The sequence below is a fragment of the Glycine max genome, chromosome 15 (assembly GCF_000004515.6).
Source record: "Glycine max cultivar Williams 82 chromosome 15, Glycine_max_v4.0, whole genome shotgun sequence".
Lineage (NCBI taxonomy): Eukaryota > Viridiplantae > Streptophyta > Magnoliopsida > Fabales > Fabaceae > Glycine > Glycine max.
Window position 1 is genome coordinate 7,488,706 of NC_038251.2, and position 18,863 is coordinate 7,507,568.

The 18,863-nt window shown below is 27.5% G+C and overlaps 2 protein-coding genes across 2 annotated transcripts; both read left to right on the forward strand.

Annotated features, from left to right (window-relative positions):
* Positions 1-1,127: 1,127 nt before the first annotated feature.
* Positions 1,128-2,042, forward strand: LOC100810642 (monothiol glutaredoxin-S2). Its single transcript, XM_003546044.4, has one exon. It carries the CDS (start codon positions 1,426-1,428, stop codon positions 1,732-1,734), a length of 309 nt encoding a protein of 102 aa, XP_003546092.1. The 5' UTR covers positions 1,128-1,425; the 3' UTR covers positions 1,735-2,042.
* Positions 2,043-5,192: 3,150 nt separating this feature from the next.
* LOC100811183 (monothiol glutaredoxin-S10) lies at positions 5,193-6,256 on the forward strand. The gene has a single exon (XM_003546045.5). It carries the CDS (start codon positions 5,737-5,739, stop codon positions 6,043-6,045), a length of 309 nt encoding a protein of 102 aa, XP_003546093.1. The 5' UTR covers positions 5,193-5,736; the 3' UTR covers positions 6,046-6,256.
* The last annotated feature ends 12,607 nt before the right edge of the window (positions 6,257-18,863 follow it).

The window sequence follows — 18,863 nt, forward strand, 5'->3', positions numbered from 1 at the left end:
CTTTCTAGAATTGGATGCGAATCTTAATAGCGAGAAAGAGGTCCCAATAGGATAACTTCAACTTTTCTTTCAAGGCAGCAGATGCCTCCAAGATAGATAAGGAAGAAACCTCCAACATATAGCAGATTAAAAAAAATTATAATGGCACAGATAGGACAATTAAACATAGACCCTCTTATATATTTAATCTAGCTATGAATTTAATTAAAATGTATTAAGAATTTAACTAAAATATATTTTTTATATAGATTTAACTAAAATATATTGATGTAGTATAAAAGTATCTTATATTATTATTAAATCGTATTGCCATGTTTCTTATAAGTATCATAAATAGTCATATATGATAATAATATTATTAATTTTTATAATAATTATTTATATTTGTGATCATTTAAATTGGCTAATTTACATGAAAATTATATTTTTAGTCTACTGCTCTAGCAGTAGCTGTTTTATAACTAAGACGTTATACTATTAGTATAATATTTTTTTATCTGTCTATCATTTTATATTTTATCTCAAACTTTTGACTTTTCTCTTCTTGTTGTCTTTTAATTGTAAAATTAATTAATTAATTAATTAATTTTTATCCACAATAAGTATAGATATATTTATATAATCAATTAATTAGAAATAATTGAAAGTAAAAAAAAATTAAATTATTAATATAAAATCAATAAATTTATCATACATAATAATTTATTATTATTTTTCTTTAGACAATAGTATGATAAAGAACTTTTACATTATTATTCCAACACATTTTAATTAAACTCAAATCATCAATTATGCAACCTTATTATCCAAAAATAATTTCTCTTACATATAACACCATTCCTTATTCTCCAATTGTAGGTTGCACATATGCAACTGGGGTTAAAAATAATCAAGAAGGTTGTTTATCAAATTTTTCGCACCAAGAATCATATACTTTATAAGACTAGATGAAGCAAAAGAAACAATTATAAGGGGATAATATATGGACATTTTTTTAAAAAACTTTTTGGGAAACCGTACTAAAGATACGTCTTTGTTTCCGTATGCATGCATAGAATAAAAAGCAAACATGGATCAATCACTTTCAATCAAATGATCAAAGAAAATTAGAAACCGACCCAAATATCTAATGGAACATTCTCCACTTTTCTCCTCCTTTCTCCTCAGCCACTCTATCTATCTTTCCCTTCTTTTCACTGAGTTTGCATAGCAATGCATGTCCATCCATCAAAGCAACCGTACCAAGTCTTCAAACCCCTATATAAGCAAACCCCATTTGGCTCCTACATAATGCACACCACATAGCAAAACCTCAAGTACCTTCTCCTTCACATTCCCTCAGCACTTTCTGTATTCAAAACTTTTGGCATTGTTTCCAATATCCTAACTTGAGACTATATATATAGCAGCATATATATATATATAATGGATAGGGTGACACAGATGGCATCAGAGAGGCCAGTGGTGATATTCAGCAGAAGTTCATGCTGCATGTGCCACACCATCAAAACCCTCTTCAGTGACTTTGGAGTGCATCCAAATGTTCATGAACTTGATGAGATACCAAGAGGGAAGGACATTGAGCAAGCTCTTTCAAGGCTAGGGTGCAGCCCCTCTGTGCCTGCTGTGTTCATTGGTGGTGAGCTTGTTGGTGGAGCCAATGAAGTCATGAGCCTTCACCTTAACCGCTCCTTGATCCCTATGCTTAGGAGAGCAGGAGCTCTTTGGGTTTAATCAATCAATTAATTCACTACTATCAGGCACTAATTAATTAATAAATCTGTTTTGGTTACATATGTATAATTATGGTGAGATATTATTATATATAGTGGCCGGCCGGATCCATTATTATAGGATGCATGTATATTAGTACTCTGAGTTTATGTATGCTACTAATTTGTAATAATAACAAGGCCACTTAACTTTACTGATAAAGGTGTCATTTAATTAGCCCTTTTTTGTATTGAATAAATGTAGCCTTGTGTTTTAGCTAATTGAATGGAATTGCAGATCATATGAATTTTAACATCTTGTTTAATTAAGCATCATGTTAGTAAATTGTGGTTATTAATTATCAGCATTTTCACAAAACTTATAAATTCATCAAAATAAGGCAAAGATAGACCAAAAAGAAAAAAGAAAGGGAGAGGATATATGTTTTCTACAGCAATAATTGATGAACATGGTGTGAACATAAAGAAAATCCTTCCTCCGAGCCCTTTTTAACTTTTTCATATGAAAGAAAGAAATCAACAGAAATTCTCTTTAGTTGGGGCTTGATCCTCAACTGTGGCACTCTTTGTTAAGTGGCACATTGTAAGACAAAAATCCTAGTCCATATGATATGGCATTAAGGCTACAAACGGTGTCTTGTTCTTTCACATAGTCGATGAGGAACAATATGCACAATTACACAGAAAGGAATAAATCTATTGGTACAAGTGAATGCGACATGTCAGTAACATGGTTCCAATATCACATCAAATAGTTATATGCCGAAGTTAGAAAAAAGACAAAACAGAGAAGAACTAATAGAGCATATCATGGAGTTAAAGAGCCTCTTAAGTCTTCAATTAAGGAAAAGTGGTACATTGTACTCTGGATATGGCCATAATGGAGTTGGAACCCCTCCAACACTATCTGTTTCCTGGAATTATATTATTATATAATAAAACGATATGAAAGAATATGTAATCCAGTATTATTCTCGGTGAGAGACAGGTGAAAGTGAAAACCACTAATTAGTGATAAAATTGGCCATGTTAATTCAAGTCATAACCATATTTTACAAATGAATAACCATATCAGTTTTCTGCAATTTTTCTCCTATAGATCTAAATTATTTTAAATTAAAGTGCATTCATCTCAAAAGTCAAGATAGACAAGAATTAATTTTATATTCCAGCTGACTGGTCATAATATAGCCTATGCAAGTGTCACGAGTTTGGATACCCTGATGATGAATGAAATTCGTCAATCATTTAATATAGGGAGAAAAGAACACATTTTTTTAAAATGAAATTCGGCCTAGATAATGCTCCTTTATTATCTTTTGCATGTTGTTACTTCTGTAGAAAAAGTTACAAAAACATCCGGTGTCATATAGGATCGACAGTTGGATACTCAATAGTTAGCAAATGATGCAATAGCATTCCAATATTGTATGATTAGAAAACTAAATCTTATACATGATTATGATAAATAGACTAATATTTACTAAATTATTAGGAAAATAATGACATTTACATATTTATGCAAGATCGAAAGGAGCATTCATAATCTAACTTAAACCTTTGCTCACCTAATTGAATATTGTCACACTACATCATCTGTGGTAGCGTCAATCTTACAGGAAACATCAGTAGCTTTAGTTTTGGGCAATACCATACTGTATCTACTGTTTGAGACTCTATTAGCTAGTTAGCCTAAACCAAGAGTTGACATGCAAAGGTGGGCCTGCTAGCTATTGGACCATGGCAAAGGGCTCTTCTCTACTGCATAAAAGAAACCTGGGTAAAACTTTCTACACTCCCTCTAACTCCCACTATTGTTTCTTGTATTTCTCATTGGATTTGCATTTGGGAATGAACTTTTCATAATGCAATAAGAACAGGAAGCAATGGTAGAAGTGCAAGAAGCAACAGCCAAGAAACCTTAGAACTTCCATGTCACTGTGGTAAGAAAAATGGCAAGCCTAACAAAAAAATAGACCATGCATGCATGGGCTTGGGTCACAAGGACCAGTCCAATTGACTATCCCCAACAGACTATCACTTCCTACACCTCCATAAATTACTACTAGTACCCAAATGTAATGGGATGTCAATAGCAATTTATGAAGGTGTAGGAAGTGTTAGCCTCCCCAACATTACAGAAACCTAATACCCATGTATCTCACGTTAACGAAATTGCAGTAGCTAATGGAGAAGGGGCGTTTGGTGCCAGAGAGAAAATCAAAGGGAGGAACAAATAATGATTGGCATAAAATAGCTCTGACGAGTGCTTGTCTACTTGATCTTAATTGCATATGTACTTATCCCTTAAATTTAATTGATTAACCTAGTTCTTAATATCTTTTTAATTTTACCTATGACCCTATCCTCATTACAACTTATTGGAAAAGACCAGTTGCGCGTATTTGCTGTGCAATATTAATTTTAGAATCATGTCAAGCATATATATGGTATAGGTAGCATGTGATGATGTTTGAGTGTAAACAAAATCTACCATTTGGTGAGTAGTGTGAAACGCTTAATCCCTTGAAAAGTGTGAGGAAGATATAGATTGTTTGTGATAAAGTTAATATCTCTTAACTTGATTTGTTGTAGAGAAAAATCATGATTCTTAAGAATAAACGAATTCATTGGACCTAATGCAACCAATTGTTAAACTAGAAAGGTAACCCTTGAGTTTGATTAAATTGATCATGAGATAGAATAACGTTGATTATAATCCCTCTTTTAATTAAGAGTATTTAATATCATGAATTAAGTCTTATAAAAATGATTAAACCCTACTTTTAATTTAGGTAGTATAAATAAAACGCAAAGGAGTAACTTTTTAAATTAAAACCAAACTCAAAAATTCAAATACCGAGCATACTTCCAAAAAGAATGTAAGTTGTCTTAATTCTTTTCCATAAGTTGATGGAGTTTCTCATTTTGTTTGGTATATAAGATCTAATCACTCCACATATATCCAAATCTCGCATATATATTCACCTCAAGGAAAGCAACTATATCCGTATCTCTCACGTGTCAACCTCCATGCTCATGCGACGTGGTATGTATTCCCCTATCCAACATTAATAAAGATATTCTTAACGTATTCCAAAATTATTATAACTAATTTTTAAAGTATAACAAAATGACGTAACGTAATTTTTATGTTATTAAATTAAAAAGAATATTATAATCAATCAGAACCATCATAGAGTAATAGAACTACAAAAGAAATATTATTATTTTGCTGTTTAAAATCTCTCCGTGTTTATCAAGATTAGTTCTAGTTAAGTAAATTTATTTTTAAAACAGTTTTCCACACGTTTAATTTTTTTTATTCATAAAACTATTAATTATTATTATTTTTAAAATTAAAATCCTTGCCACTTACTTCTAGAAGTGTTGCTATATATATCCAAAATATTTAGTGTCGGAGTATTTTAGAATTTCTCCTAAAGTTGACATTCTTCATGCACCATCAAACCCACGTAATCAATGTTATTTTCATCCACATGAACCACCTCACGCTCCCCCCCTATTCTCCCTCTCTAATTTTCGTGGTCCCATTTTCCATTAGTAGTGTTTGGCTTATTTTCATGGCCATAGTAGATTCTTTGTCACACAAGTAGCTAGCTATATTAGCAACTAACACACCACACAAGTCCCTCTCAAATCAAGGATATTTTGGGCATCAACTCATACAAGAACCTTCAACCCTTTTCATCCCTAGCTAGCACTCCCAGTCGTGACCCTTAGCTTTCATCAATATATATGCCCTCATTCCTCACATGTATAAAATCAACGCAAACGCTTCAGCATTCGGTACGTAACACCACAAAATAATAAACCACCCCCTAACTTCCTCTACTAGTAAACTCCACTCATTTTTTCTTCATCTATTTTCTCTCTTATTTCATACAATTACACACTAACTACTTTAGAAGCTAAACAACCCACCAAGCCATATTATACGTATATTTAAGCAAGTAGATATATATATATACATATTCCAATTATGGAACGCATAACAAAATTGGCATCACAAAAGGCAGTGGTGATCTTCAGCAAGAGCTCATGTGGGATGAGCCATGCAATTAAGAGGCTGTTCTATGAGCAAGGTGTGGGGCCCGCAATCTATGAGCTTGATGAGGACACAAGAGGGAAGGAAATGGAATGGGCTCTGTTGAGACTCGGGTGCAACCCTTCTGTGCCAGCAGTGTTCGTTGGTGGCAAGTTTGTGGGTTCAGCCAACACGGTCATGACCCTTCACCTCAATGGCTCACTCAAGAAGATGCTCAGAGATGCTGGTGCTCTATGGCTTTAGAAACCTCATCATATACCTACGTACATAACGTGATGTCACATTCTAGGGCAATGCAAAAAACAGCTAGCCAAACACGGCCTTAACAGAAAGCTAGTTTATATTTGTTGTATAATAGCCTAGTTTTTTTTTTAATACCGGCGGCTTTTCGAATCTACATTTTACCAGAATAATATCTAGAGAGTGTGCTCCAATATAATCTTGAGTTCTATAACTTTGTGGGTGTCATGTTTCATTAATATATAGTATTTAAAATATATTTGAAACAACTTTATTATAAAATTAAGTTCTATAAAAAAAAAGGAGGTGGCAATAAAAATAACTTAATCGAAAAGTGCATGCAATGTTTTGGAGTGATGAGACATATTGATCAAAATCTCAATTCCTTGGATTTTGTCTGTGTTTCTTTCTTACGTTTAATTTCAGTATGATAGTTAACAATTAAATGCAATGCGTTAATACTTTTCAATATTTTCTTCAGACTGCATGCTACAGACAATATTGCTAATTAATAAATTTTTTAGAATATTTGTAATGCTATTTGGTGAAATATCTTTGTAATTACTCTGTAAATATTTTCTAGACTATGGTATCTCAAGATAAGTTGTCTCCTTAATATACTTTTTTATAGTTTATTTATTTCCTAGATTAGCTCTGCTATTTATGAAAATATTCTTAGTGTACAAGGATCATTGGAATATCTTTATATATATATATATATATATATATATGGCTTTGGCCAAATTCAATAACAGAATCATTCCATCAATAAATGTTGAATCCTGAGATAGCACGTCTTGTGCTTTTTTGGGTAATGTTAATAAAATTTTTGCTATCCAAACAAACAAAACCGTGTTGTGGACTAATACTTTTTGTGGACTAATATAAAACAATATTCGTGAAATGTTGTACTGGTATATATGAACAGAGGGAGAAAATAAAATAGGGTTTAACTGAATTGTATTATGGGAGTTGAGGATTCTGACTTACGTAGAGGATGATGATGAGCATCCATGCATACCTTCAATTTTTAAATTTTGACAAATTTTATGGGGGTGTACGTGTGGCACAAAAATGACATGTATGTATGTTCCAGTCTTTATCATTTCGAAAGAAGGATATATTCCTTGATTGATATACGCATATAAAAGTGGATAAATTTCCCATCGAATAGAAATATTCTTATTGTTGTGTTGTTCCATCATTATGTACACGAACTATCAAGTGTGGCCCTTCAATATGCTTCTCGGATATATATATATATATATATATATATATATATATATATATATATATATATATATATATATATATATATATATATATATTATAATTTTTATATTATCTATAGTTTTAGGAGATTTTAAACTTTTTTTGTATGAATTTTAATTTATTTATCCTTAAATAAATAAATTTTAGAATACTAGAAAAAATATGTTAACTGTTTTATTTTTCAATTTTTATTGATTTATTTATTTGTATTTTTTGTTTCAATGTTTTAGGTAATATAAATAAATGAGATTTTTTTATTCAAAAATAAATGAGAGTTTTAATAGATAAAAAAACAGCCCAAAAGAAAGCTCTTAAACTTGCCATCTAAGATTTTTCTTCTCTCACTTTTTAGGAGCTTTATGCATGAAAACAATTGGATAAGAGAAAAATATAGATGCACTTGTAGAGATATATCTTATTTTCAAAATGGAATGTTTCATTAAAGGTATTGGCATTCTGTTAGAAATTATTATTAGATAGGTTGCAAAACAATATTAACTTAACAGAAGAGAGAAATTATTGATTTCTCAGGGACATCTTATCCTTTTTGCAACAATGATATTGAAAATTCTCATCATATATTTTTCTCTAATTATATAGCAGTAACGTGTCTTCTTCCATATACGAAAGAAATTAATTGTATTTCATATTTTTCAAACTTTTAAAATGTCACATCTCTTCTATCAAAAGTCAAGTATTAATTTCATAACAATTATTCACACATCTAAATTACTAAGTTAATCATTATCCTCCTTTATTTTATTTAAAAAATAATTTAAAGTGTTATTCCTAACAACTAAAAATGCAACAGTTGAATTTTAATAATTTCAATATATATATATAATAACAATCTCAACAATTAATTTAATGAACAATTATAATTAGTTAATTACACTTTATCTTTTAAGTAAATTAGTGCATATCTTCTTTACTTTAAAACAATAAAATCTAATTAATATTATTAATGGAATCCAGAAATGCTTTAACCCATGTAAATATGAGTTATCTACAATACATTAATTGAGAGCAATAATAATAACAAAGTTTTATTAGTAGGTGAGCAAAAGCGATTTTCAAAATGTATTATGATGGATTTCACTGTTAAGTGATTCTGAAATATGAAACAACGTGCATGAATGTCGAATTTAGAATGTAATCTTTTCGTTCACGTGATTATTATCACTTTTTGTTAACCGTAGAAGATCCTGTAAGGGGTACATATTGTTATATTCTTGTTATTCATCACGTTTAAGGAAAGCTTAATTTGTTTGATTGTTTCTATTTTTTGTCATTTTAAATTTTAAGATAGTATTCGTTACTATTTACTCGATTATATTCTTATAAACTCGTCAAAAGATTTGTAACTCATCAATATATATATATATATTCTTATAAAAAGAAAAAAATTAAAAATATGAAATATCAATATAAAAAATAAATTACATGTTAAAAAATGATAAATAAATTGTTAATAACTTTTTTTATGCTATAACCTTGAATATAATTATATATAAAAAGAAATGAAAGAGGTAATTTATCACTACAAATATTAAAATATTAATAAAAAAAATAAAAGATATTTAACTGACTCTTGGTTTTGCCAATTGCCATTATTCTTTTCTCCTGATGACTGCGTAGATTTTAAGTGTAAAACGAATACTAATTGATCCAATGAGTCACATCCTAGTGTGACCAAAAATATTCCGTGAGATTCGTTTTTCCTTTTCACATAAATGGGTAAATTTTTTTAGAAAATTACAGGAATAACTTTTAAAAATATTACGGATGCGGTAAGTCGTATTTTAGAACACGAGAAAGTTAGATTTTTTTATAAAATAAAATAAAATACAACACAACTTCAAGTATAGTTTTTTAAAACTTAATATTTAAAAAAGACTAAAACTGTCCTTATATCTAGGACTTCGTTATTTTTTTAAAAATAAAAATAAAATAATACAAAACTCGTTTATGATAATATAACTTCTATAAAAAAGATATAAAATACTTGAAGTGTTGTTTTAAAACACGACTTTCTTTATATAAATACGTATTTTAAAATACAACTCATTCATAGCTACAATATTTTCAAAATTGATTGATTCCTGTAAAATTAACTCATTTCTGTAAAAGAAAAAAAAACCGTGAAATTCAAAATATTAACTATTTTAAGTAAGTAAAATTTGTACTAATTGAGAAACATCCGAGTGTGACACGGCCCATCATTTTATTTTGCAACAAAAAGAAATAAAAAATGACATTACATTTACATCATGACCTATAATAATAGAATAATAACTTGATAAGGGTTTGAATCATTTGCTAAAATTGACTGATGCCATAATATATGGGAGAAAAATAGACTTATTAATTAGTAATCAAGGAAAGGATTCTTCGAAACCAACTGCAATAAGCTTACGCAGAGGGCTGACTCTGCCTTACGTTGATTGTTACTTTTACCTGAATTAATGCTTTACCTTCTCTTTCAAGTTTCAACCACAATTTTGTTAAAGGGGATGGTGAAAGCCAACAATGGTAGACATGCCAGACCAACTAATATTATTTAGACGTCAAGCGGTTCTTTATGACGATATTTTTTTTAATTAATAAAATTATTTTAGTTTCATTTAATTCCATTGTTTAAACTTTTTAAAGATATATAGAATATAAGAAAATAAGAAAAAGTCATAAGATATTTGACCTATTTTTTTTATCATGAAAGTTTCTTTAGAATTAAAATTATTTAACAATTTTATAATCTTTCATCATAAAAGTCAAAAAATTATTACTTTTGTTTTTTAAAACATTAGTATAGCGAGTAAATTATTTTTTAAATAACTTGGATATATTTTCGTGTTGGACTAACCGTAACAAATAATATTTATATTTGTCTCGCATAAGTCCAAGGAATATTAATGTTTCCAATCGTCTTCAAGTCATGGTGTGGATATTTGGTGTGCATTTTAGTCTAGGTAAAGGAAAAGATATGGTGATCTCCTTTTTTATTTAAAGAGAAAACGTGAAACGTGCTGCTATTATAAATCTAGAGTTAGTATGTGTAAGAGTAGTCATAATTAATTAAGATGAACTATTATAAAACTAGAGTAACTAAGAACGTACGTAAATCCTTTCATATATATTTGGCGTCTTTTTTTTATCTACCAAATACTATTAGTTGTTAGTATTATTTTTATTAGTATTTGTCTATTTGATGTTTCACTTGTGTATCATCTTTAGTCTATTTATTCATTATTCGTTTGAGCCATTATGCCATTATCTTTTGGGCTAATAGGTTGGTTAAGGGATTTTGGTCCCCAAAACAATATTCACAAAAACCTTGTTACCTTGTTCTGATTTTGTTGGGAAAAAAATTTGATCAAGTGTGTTGGTAAAGTTTATTCTTGGAATTAAACGTATGTTATCATATACTTAAAAAAGTCAATCATCTACGAATTGTTTTAAATCTTATTGATATATATATATATATATATATATATATAATGTAATAGTTTTGGATACTTCTTGTACCTTCATTAATATTACTAATTATTATTTGCCGAGAAAAAAACAAAATGAGTTTTATGTATGTTAAGAAAATAGATATGGAATAAAGTTATTGTACTATAGAAGATTTAATATCATAAAAATATGTTTATTATTTTTAAAATAAAAAAGAATTAAGCATACAGATGTTTGATTTGCTAATTGTGTATGAAAAATATTCTTTATGGAGAGACAAAACTTGCTTCAATAATTTTTACATCTTCGGTTATGAGAATATGCAAAGAAAAATAAGAGAGAAATTAAGAAGTGGGTTTGTTATTTTTAACTCAATTTATAAGGATGGTTTATTGTTTTTACATATATTTGATCGTCTAAATTGATTATTATAAATCCATAATGTAATTTATATATTAAAAATATTTATATATTACAAATTTTAATTATATATATATATATGTAAAGAAACATTATGCTAAAATACTATTTATAATAACTCTTGAAGACTTTCAGATAATTTTGCTTTGAATTATAGGCTTTTTAGCTCATTTTATGTAGTTTTTATAGCTAAATTTTTATTTTTATTTTTTTGCCTTTTGTATTTGGTCTCTAAGCCGGATTAAGCTAGCCCTGAAACCTCTCATTAGCACACCGAAAAAGTGAGCCCTTTTTAGGTTTAGGCCCAGAAACAAAATGAGCCTATGCCACTGAAGGCTAAATCCAAGGGCTGGTTCTTGAAAAATATTACCCCTAAGCCCATTATAGATAGTCTTCCTCGAGTCTGGGCTCCATCAAATTAGGGCATATTGAACACCGGCTGTTATTTCATGCAACTCCATGTTGCATCTTGCATTCCTTTTGTAATTCAGAATATAAAATTACATTTCAAATTAAATATAGATTTTAACTTTCGATGGTCAATCCAAAAGATAGAAAATATTCAAGAAATATTGCAAAAAGCAACTTGTAGGTGCAGGAAGCAACTTGTATATTATATTTTTAGTGAAGAAGAAGAAAATATATACAAATTAAAAAGGCTACTATCAATGAATAATTATGATTCATTTTGTATAAAGGTTAATATATATATTCATTTGGGTGAAGAAAGTAATAGGAAAGAAACAACAAAAATAAAAATAAAATACGATGCTTTATATTTTGTCTTTGTAGGATTCGAAGGTGGATCTTTTCATAAGTTCAGCATAAACTATCTTAAAGAGCTTATGATAATAAGCTAAAAATATCTTATGGCCTGTCATAATTCATAACATTTTTCAACTACTCTCACAAATACGAATTAATTCCAAATAAGTTATTTATAAGTTCTTTCAAATTCCTCTAAAAAAAATTCTTTCAAATGCAATCTTATAAATAAATTAAAATTAAAAGCCTGGTCACACCAAATAAGAAAAAATCACAAGTCAATATAATTTTAACTAGTATTTTGGTTTGTTCTTTGTACAATTTTTTTTTATTATATAGACAAAAATTATATTTCACATAAGTTAATCATGTCTGAGTAAGATATAATTATCATGATTTATGAGTGACAAAATTTTTTCTCTAACTATTTAATATAAGTACATATTTTAACATTTTTTTATTATAATTAGTTATCATACAAAATGTAAAAATGTATCCACATCATATAAAACTGTAATGATAACTATTTATATCATAAAAACTGTAAATTATACATGAATTTGAAGAGATACAACGAGATTTTAAAGAAGAAAAATTAATAATGTAGCAGAATCTTTAGAGAGGAAGAATACAATATTTTGATTTTTAGATAATATATATATATATATATATATATATATATATATATATATATATATATATAATTGGGTTTATGATATTATGTTAAGTTTAGTTAAATAATTTAGTTGATATTAAAAACATAAGAAAATATATCATATGTATATTTGTCAAGGGTGTATTCAAAATTTGAATTATATATATATATATATATAAATAAAAGTACGTATTAGATGTGAATGATAATTTTATGTGGAAACAATAATAATTAATCTTAATCGTTAGATTAAAATGAAGGTCAACATTAAAATATTTTAAATTTAAATTAGAATTTTATTTAATAATGAAATCTATTTATCAACTAAAAAATCAAATATTTTAAAGATTTAATCTATGACATCTTAAACTTATCATGATCATTCTCTTTACAATTTTTACAATTGTCATAACCAACCATCAGGCAACCATTGTAATAATGATCAACCATCATTACCAGTATGACCTGTTGTCGTCATTATGGTCACCACCACATTACCAATATTGTAATTGCCACCTTGACTATTATCAACGCTTGCAACATTAGGATTGTCAATTGTGGTGATGATATTGTCATAAATTAAGTATTTAAAATATTTTATTTTTTATTTTATAAAATTTATGATTAAATGAGTTTTAATTTTAATCTAATCGCTGAGATGAATCATTTTTTATTTTCGCATAAAATACATTTTCATATGACATATCATTATATATATATATATATATATATATATATATATATATATATATATATATATTCTAAATTAGTGGAGAACTATAATTAATGCCTGACAATTTTTTTAAAAAATCGAAATAAAATCAACACATTTTCTATTCCGTAGCTGTATTCACCGACGAAAATTTTGACTAAAATTGAAATAGTGCAAATCAATTCGTTGTCTGCTTTTGAGAATAGAAGGCTTCCTTTGAAAAGATATAGATAATCTCAAATTAGATAGTCTTTCCACCGCCAATCTTTGGAAAAGTTCAAGGTCAACCATTCTTGTTTTTCTTTTCTTCTTCGCGGTTTTAGTTTTTCACTTTTTTTTTGTATTGTCCTTTTTATGTCTATATAAACATTTATTAAGACTAATTAACGATTCCCAGTATATATTATACACAGTATTTGATTTAACCTTTTTTTTTTTTTAGTTTTTCATATCAGGGCTCAAGCCAAACATAATTCTAGAAAACTATTAAGAATAAAAAAAAATACGTTTTTAAATGACAAAATATAGAAAGAATAATTCGCAATTAAATTAATTTTATGAGTTTTTAACTCTGTTTTTCCTTTTTCTATTTTTATATTCTAAATCTTAAGATCTATGAATGTACTATCTAATAACTTTTAACTTAAAAGTAACTATTAAGTTGACAAAAATATAAAACAAATTAACAACTTTAATTTTAATTTTAAAAGTTTTTACTTTACTTTGAACATTAAAGTTTTTTTTTCAACCAAAATAATTTGTTCAAACGTTATCGTAGATTAATCTCCGCTAAAAAATTTAACTAGTGACTAATTATTTTTAGTAAAATGTCACCTAATTATATTATTTTTTTTCACACACGAGACTCAAATAGAAAATCTTATTTAAAAGAACTGAATTGATAGTCACTCGAAACAATCACTAGTAGGTAATTCGGATATACTAAATCGAAATGAATATTCTTACCCAAAACGAAAAGGAATCGGACTTGCATTATAAGATATTTAATTTTTTTCCTTTATTAATGGAAAATGAAAGCCCAAAATTGACCCTAAAACGGTAGCCGGAAAACGTGTCGCCATGGTCTTGGGCTTAGTTAAGGTACTGTTTGGTGTGTCTGTTTTATATATTGAGTCGTTCATCTCCATTTCTTCCCCTATGGCTGCTGGGTGAACTTATGAGTTGTGTGAGTTTTAGCTCACGTTTTTTTTATCCCTGTGTTTTGGCCTTTTGCTCTTTATTGTATCTATCATTATCTGTGTTTATTGCGCAACAATTTAGTTGTAGTTAGTCCTATATTTTAATTAAGATGTGCAACTCACTATTTTACTAAACAAAAAGAATATTCTAAGCATATGATGGAATTGATTGCTGTTTAATTCAATAATCTAACACCACAATTGAATGTTGTACACTGAGAAATTCCAAACAAGTTTTATATATTTTTTACAAAAAAGGTGATGTTCAATTATTCATTATGCTATCAAGAGGATTTAATTCATTTAGTTGAACATTGTATTTAAATTATTATAAATTTTTTGATATTTGAGTTTGATTTTTATGCATAAAAAAAATACTCACTATGGTCAACTAAATAATAAAGAAATTTAAGTAATTTGCATGAAAATTTATAATTCAAATTTTATTGTCATCCTTGTACATTGGAAGAAGAAAAAAGCAATGTTCAATTGTCTTCAACTGAATTTGGGTATACAGAACACCTAAAGTTGATCTTATGAAGCACATTGGTGTGTGTTTATTGGAAAAATATTTCAAATTAGCTTGAATCAAACTTGTATGTTTTTATTCAAGTTCAACTAAGATATATTGATGTTATTTTTATTTTTTAATAATATTTACAATCACGGGTCATTGTCGAGTACAGATGCTTCGCTAAACTTGTATCTTCATTATTTGTTTTGATTGAAAATAAAACATGAAGTGCAAACTCGGGGGAAAATGAAGGTTTCTTTTAATAACAAAATATTTCAAAACATTTACTAATTAAGACGAAGGCTAACCCATCAAATTTCAATCTCAATAAAACGATTGAAAGAAAAGTTTGTGCAGGTTTGCTAATTATATATCATCAAAATCAGCATTCCAACTAACTAAAGAGACGTATTATAGCTCCAAGGAAAGTCTTCCATCATAATAATGATAATGATATTTGTTTGGTTGATATGAAATGGCATTGATACGCAACTATCTGATTATGTTGAATTAGAAATACATATGCTTTAGACATTTCACGTGCGGGTGAAGACAATATCAAATTTTGTAAAATACTGTAACATACTATTGAATAATTTTTATAAATGCAATCGTATCAATTCGTTTTATCGTTAAGTTTAAAATTCTTGTAGAATAAATTAAATTTATAAAAACATACACCACTTAAAATTTATTTAATATTTTAATACACCATTTAATTTATTTTAGAGAACAATATATACTTAAAATATAAGTAGATATATATTATTAGATTATAAAATTATGAATGTTTCAATCATCTATAATTTGATATACTTGATTACCAAGATAATATTCTATCTTTTAATGATTTAATTGATAAAATTTACAAATATTTTATATGTATTTATTAAGGCACTATTTTATAAAATTTAACAAAATTGCTTTTTGTACAAAAATGAGAGGAGATGATCTTAACCATTTAAAATTTTAAATAACTAATTAAGACGAACAAAATTAAAAGCATATGAATAATAAATTAAAAAAAGTCACATGAATTTTCTTAAAAAAATAATTATTATTATTTTGATCTTAATAATATATAATAAGATCTAATTATAATTTACTCGTCTCATTCTCGTGTGTGTGTGTTGCGCTCTTGAGTTACAGTTGGGTAAATAATTTTTGTATAACATTTCATTGTTATTTTAAAGTGATTTCGGGAAATTACACGATTGTGGCTAAATAATTAAAGCATTTTAGATATTTTTTTAGTCTCTATAAAATGAGTATTTTTTTTTAATTCTTTGATTTCCATTTCTTAAATATGAAATCATTGTTTATTGTCTCCGACCGTTGTCATTAACACTCGTTAATGGTTTATTCTATAATAAAAAATAATTTCAAAATTTAGAAAGATAAAAAAAATTCAAAGACCAGAATCTAAATTTACTTATTTTATAAAAGGTAAAAATATATTTAAGTCATTAGGTTATACCAAATTAAGCTTCTATTTTGTCATAAAAAAATAATATAATAAATAATTGTTCACATTCATTAGATGTATTATGAAGAAACTGTAACTCTGTCTCGGTGGACAAAACTTATAAGTCATTAAAACATTAACCCACCAGTCAAACCGTATCTATAACGTGGTCAAATCTTAAAAAACAACAAACTTGATTTTCTTAATGCTCACTTCTAGTAGAGTTTTAGTAGTTTGCATGAGATATTATGTTCAAATTTCATTATTGGCATTGTACCAAACTATATAAATTAAGTTATTTTATTTTATAAAACTAAATATTTGTATATAGATATATTTATATCATGCATTTGTGTAAATTAAAATGCTAGTATATATGTATATTGTTTATAGCAAAAGAAGAGTGAAATGAAGTCAGTTGTGTTTGTGAAATTCACAGCTAGCTATTTTAAGTAAACAACTCCGTGATTCACGTGTGGACTCGTAATGCAACCGAATAATTCAATACGCGTAAACAAGATTATAAATAAATGAATAAATAAAAAAGGATTGTTAATAAAACAAAAAAAAAAAAGATATACTACCATGAAAAGAATCATGGGGGCAAACGGCAAACAGAAAGAAAAAAAATTATTAGAACAAATGGAAAAGGTGTGTATAAAAAAAATTATTAGGTGACCCACTCATGGTAACCAAAGGAAAAGGTGTGTATAAAAAAGTAATCCCCAATTCCATTTCTTAATTAATATTATGATTTGTGAGCACAAAATAGCCGTACAGGCACATTCATGCGCAACATGAAACATTTCAAACCTAGACCATGAGACTGGTCAACAACTTAGTGAGGATTTGAAAAAAAAAAAAAAAAAGAGAGCGATGTACCACAACAAAAGTGCAAATTCCTTTGCTTCGAATCAAATTAGCATAAAGAGGGGGAAAATGCATTCAAATAGCTTAATATATAATCCATTCCGCTAAAAAGAAACTTAATATATAATCTGGGCCATAAAAGTAGTCTAGCATTATAGTATCAGTGTTTAACGAAAAATATATTCTTGTCACTAATCATTAACATTAATAAATCTATTCAACTCAATGTGAGTGTAAAAAAATTGTCAAATTTTTCATAGCCAGTAATATTAGTTTTTTTATGACGGTATAATTATATTTTTCTAAAACATGAATATATTTTTTTAAAATTAAAATTCTTGTAATTAAATTGATGAATCGACCTAATTTAGAGTTTGAGACAAATGAGAATTTATTTTTCTATCAATATAACATTAGCATAAAGTATTCATTAATTTTATTAAAAAATAATATATATCGAGAAATTTAGTTTATAATTTTAGTAGAATCTCACCTTAAATCATTTTTTTTATTTACAAGGTTAGAATTAGATGTTATTTAGGTTAATCTCTTGTTGGTAAACAAATGATAGTCTAGTTATCGAGGTAAAAAAAATTGAATTTTGAATGGAGAATTTTCCTATCCTATGTTCCAATGTATTTTGTATGGCGATTTTCAATCCAATAGTTTAGTTTGTTGGAAGTAGGGGTGGGAATAGTCCAGGCCGACCTACCGTGACCTACGACTTGATCTACATAAAATCTGATATGAATTGACATATTTAATTAAAATATTAGACTCAGAGTTTTTTGAAAGCCTATTAAATTAAATAGACCAGGCTTAGACTTATTAAAAAATCTTATAAGCCTGATAGACCGGCCTATATATATATATATATATATATATATATATATATATATATATATATATATATATATATATATTATCTTTTGGGTACCAATATATACTTATATTATTTTTTAAGTACAATTATTTTTTTTTGTTGAAACTAGCAGACTTTGATTACAGATTATTCTTCCATAACTTCCATTCTTAAAATCAAGTAAACTTACAATTTAGGTGTGAGTCATGTGTCATTTTATATTCCTCATTATTTTTATTAGTTTTTCCTATTCCTGTTAACATTTCTTTTTTCTTTAACTTTCTTATTACATGAGCAAAAGAATATTAAAGATGTAATGGGAATAAGACTTTTAAAAAAACTATCAAATTAGGCTAGACGTTTAAAAATGTTAGGCCGAGCTAAAATAAAAGTTTTTGATATACTATAGGTCAGACTCAAGCCTCAAAAATTCATCGTAGGCTAGACTCATGCCTTTTAAAGTTTGGTTTGACTTATTCCTACCCCTAGTTGGGAGAACACATAATCCTATATTCTTCATATTTAATTGGTGTAAAATAGAACTCGATTGATTGGATAAGTCTTTACTCGATTTGGATTCTTTTATTCTTAAGTCTTCATAAATCGGGTCAGTCTAAAACATTTTTATTTG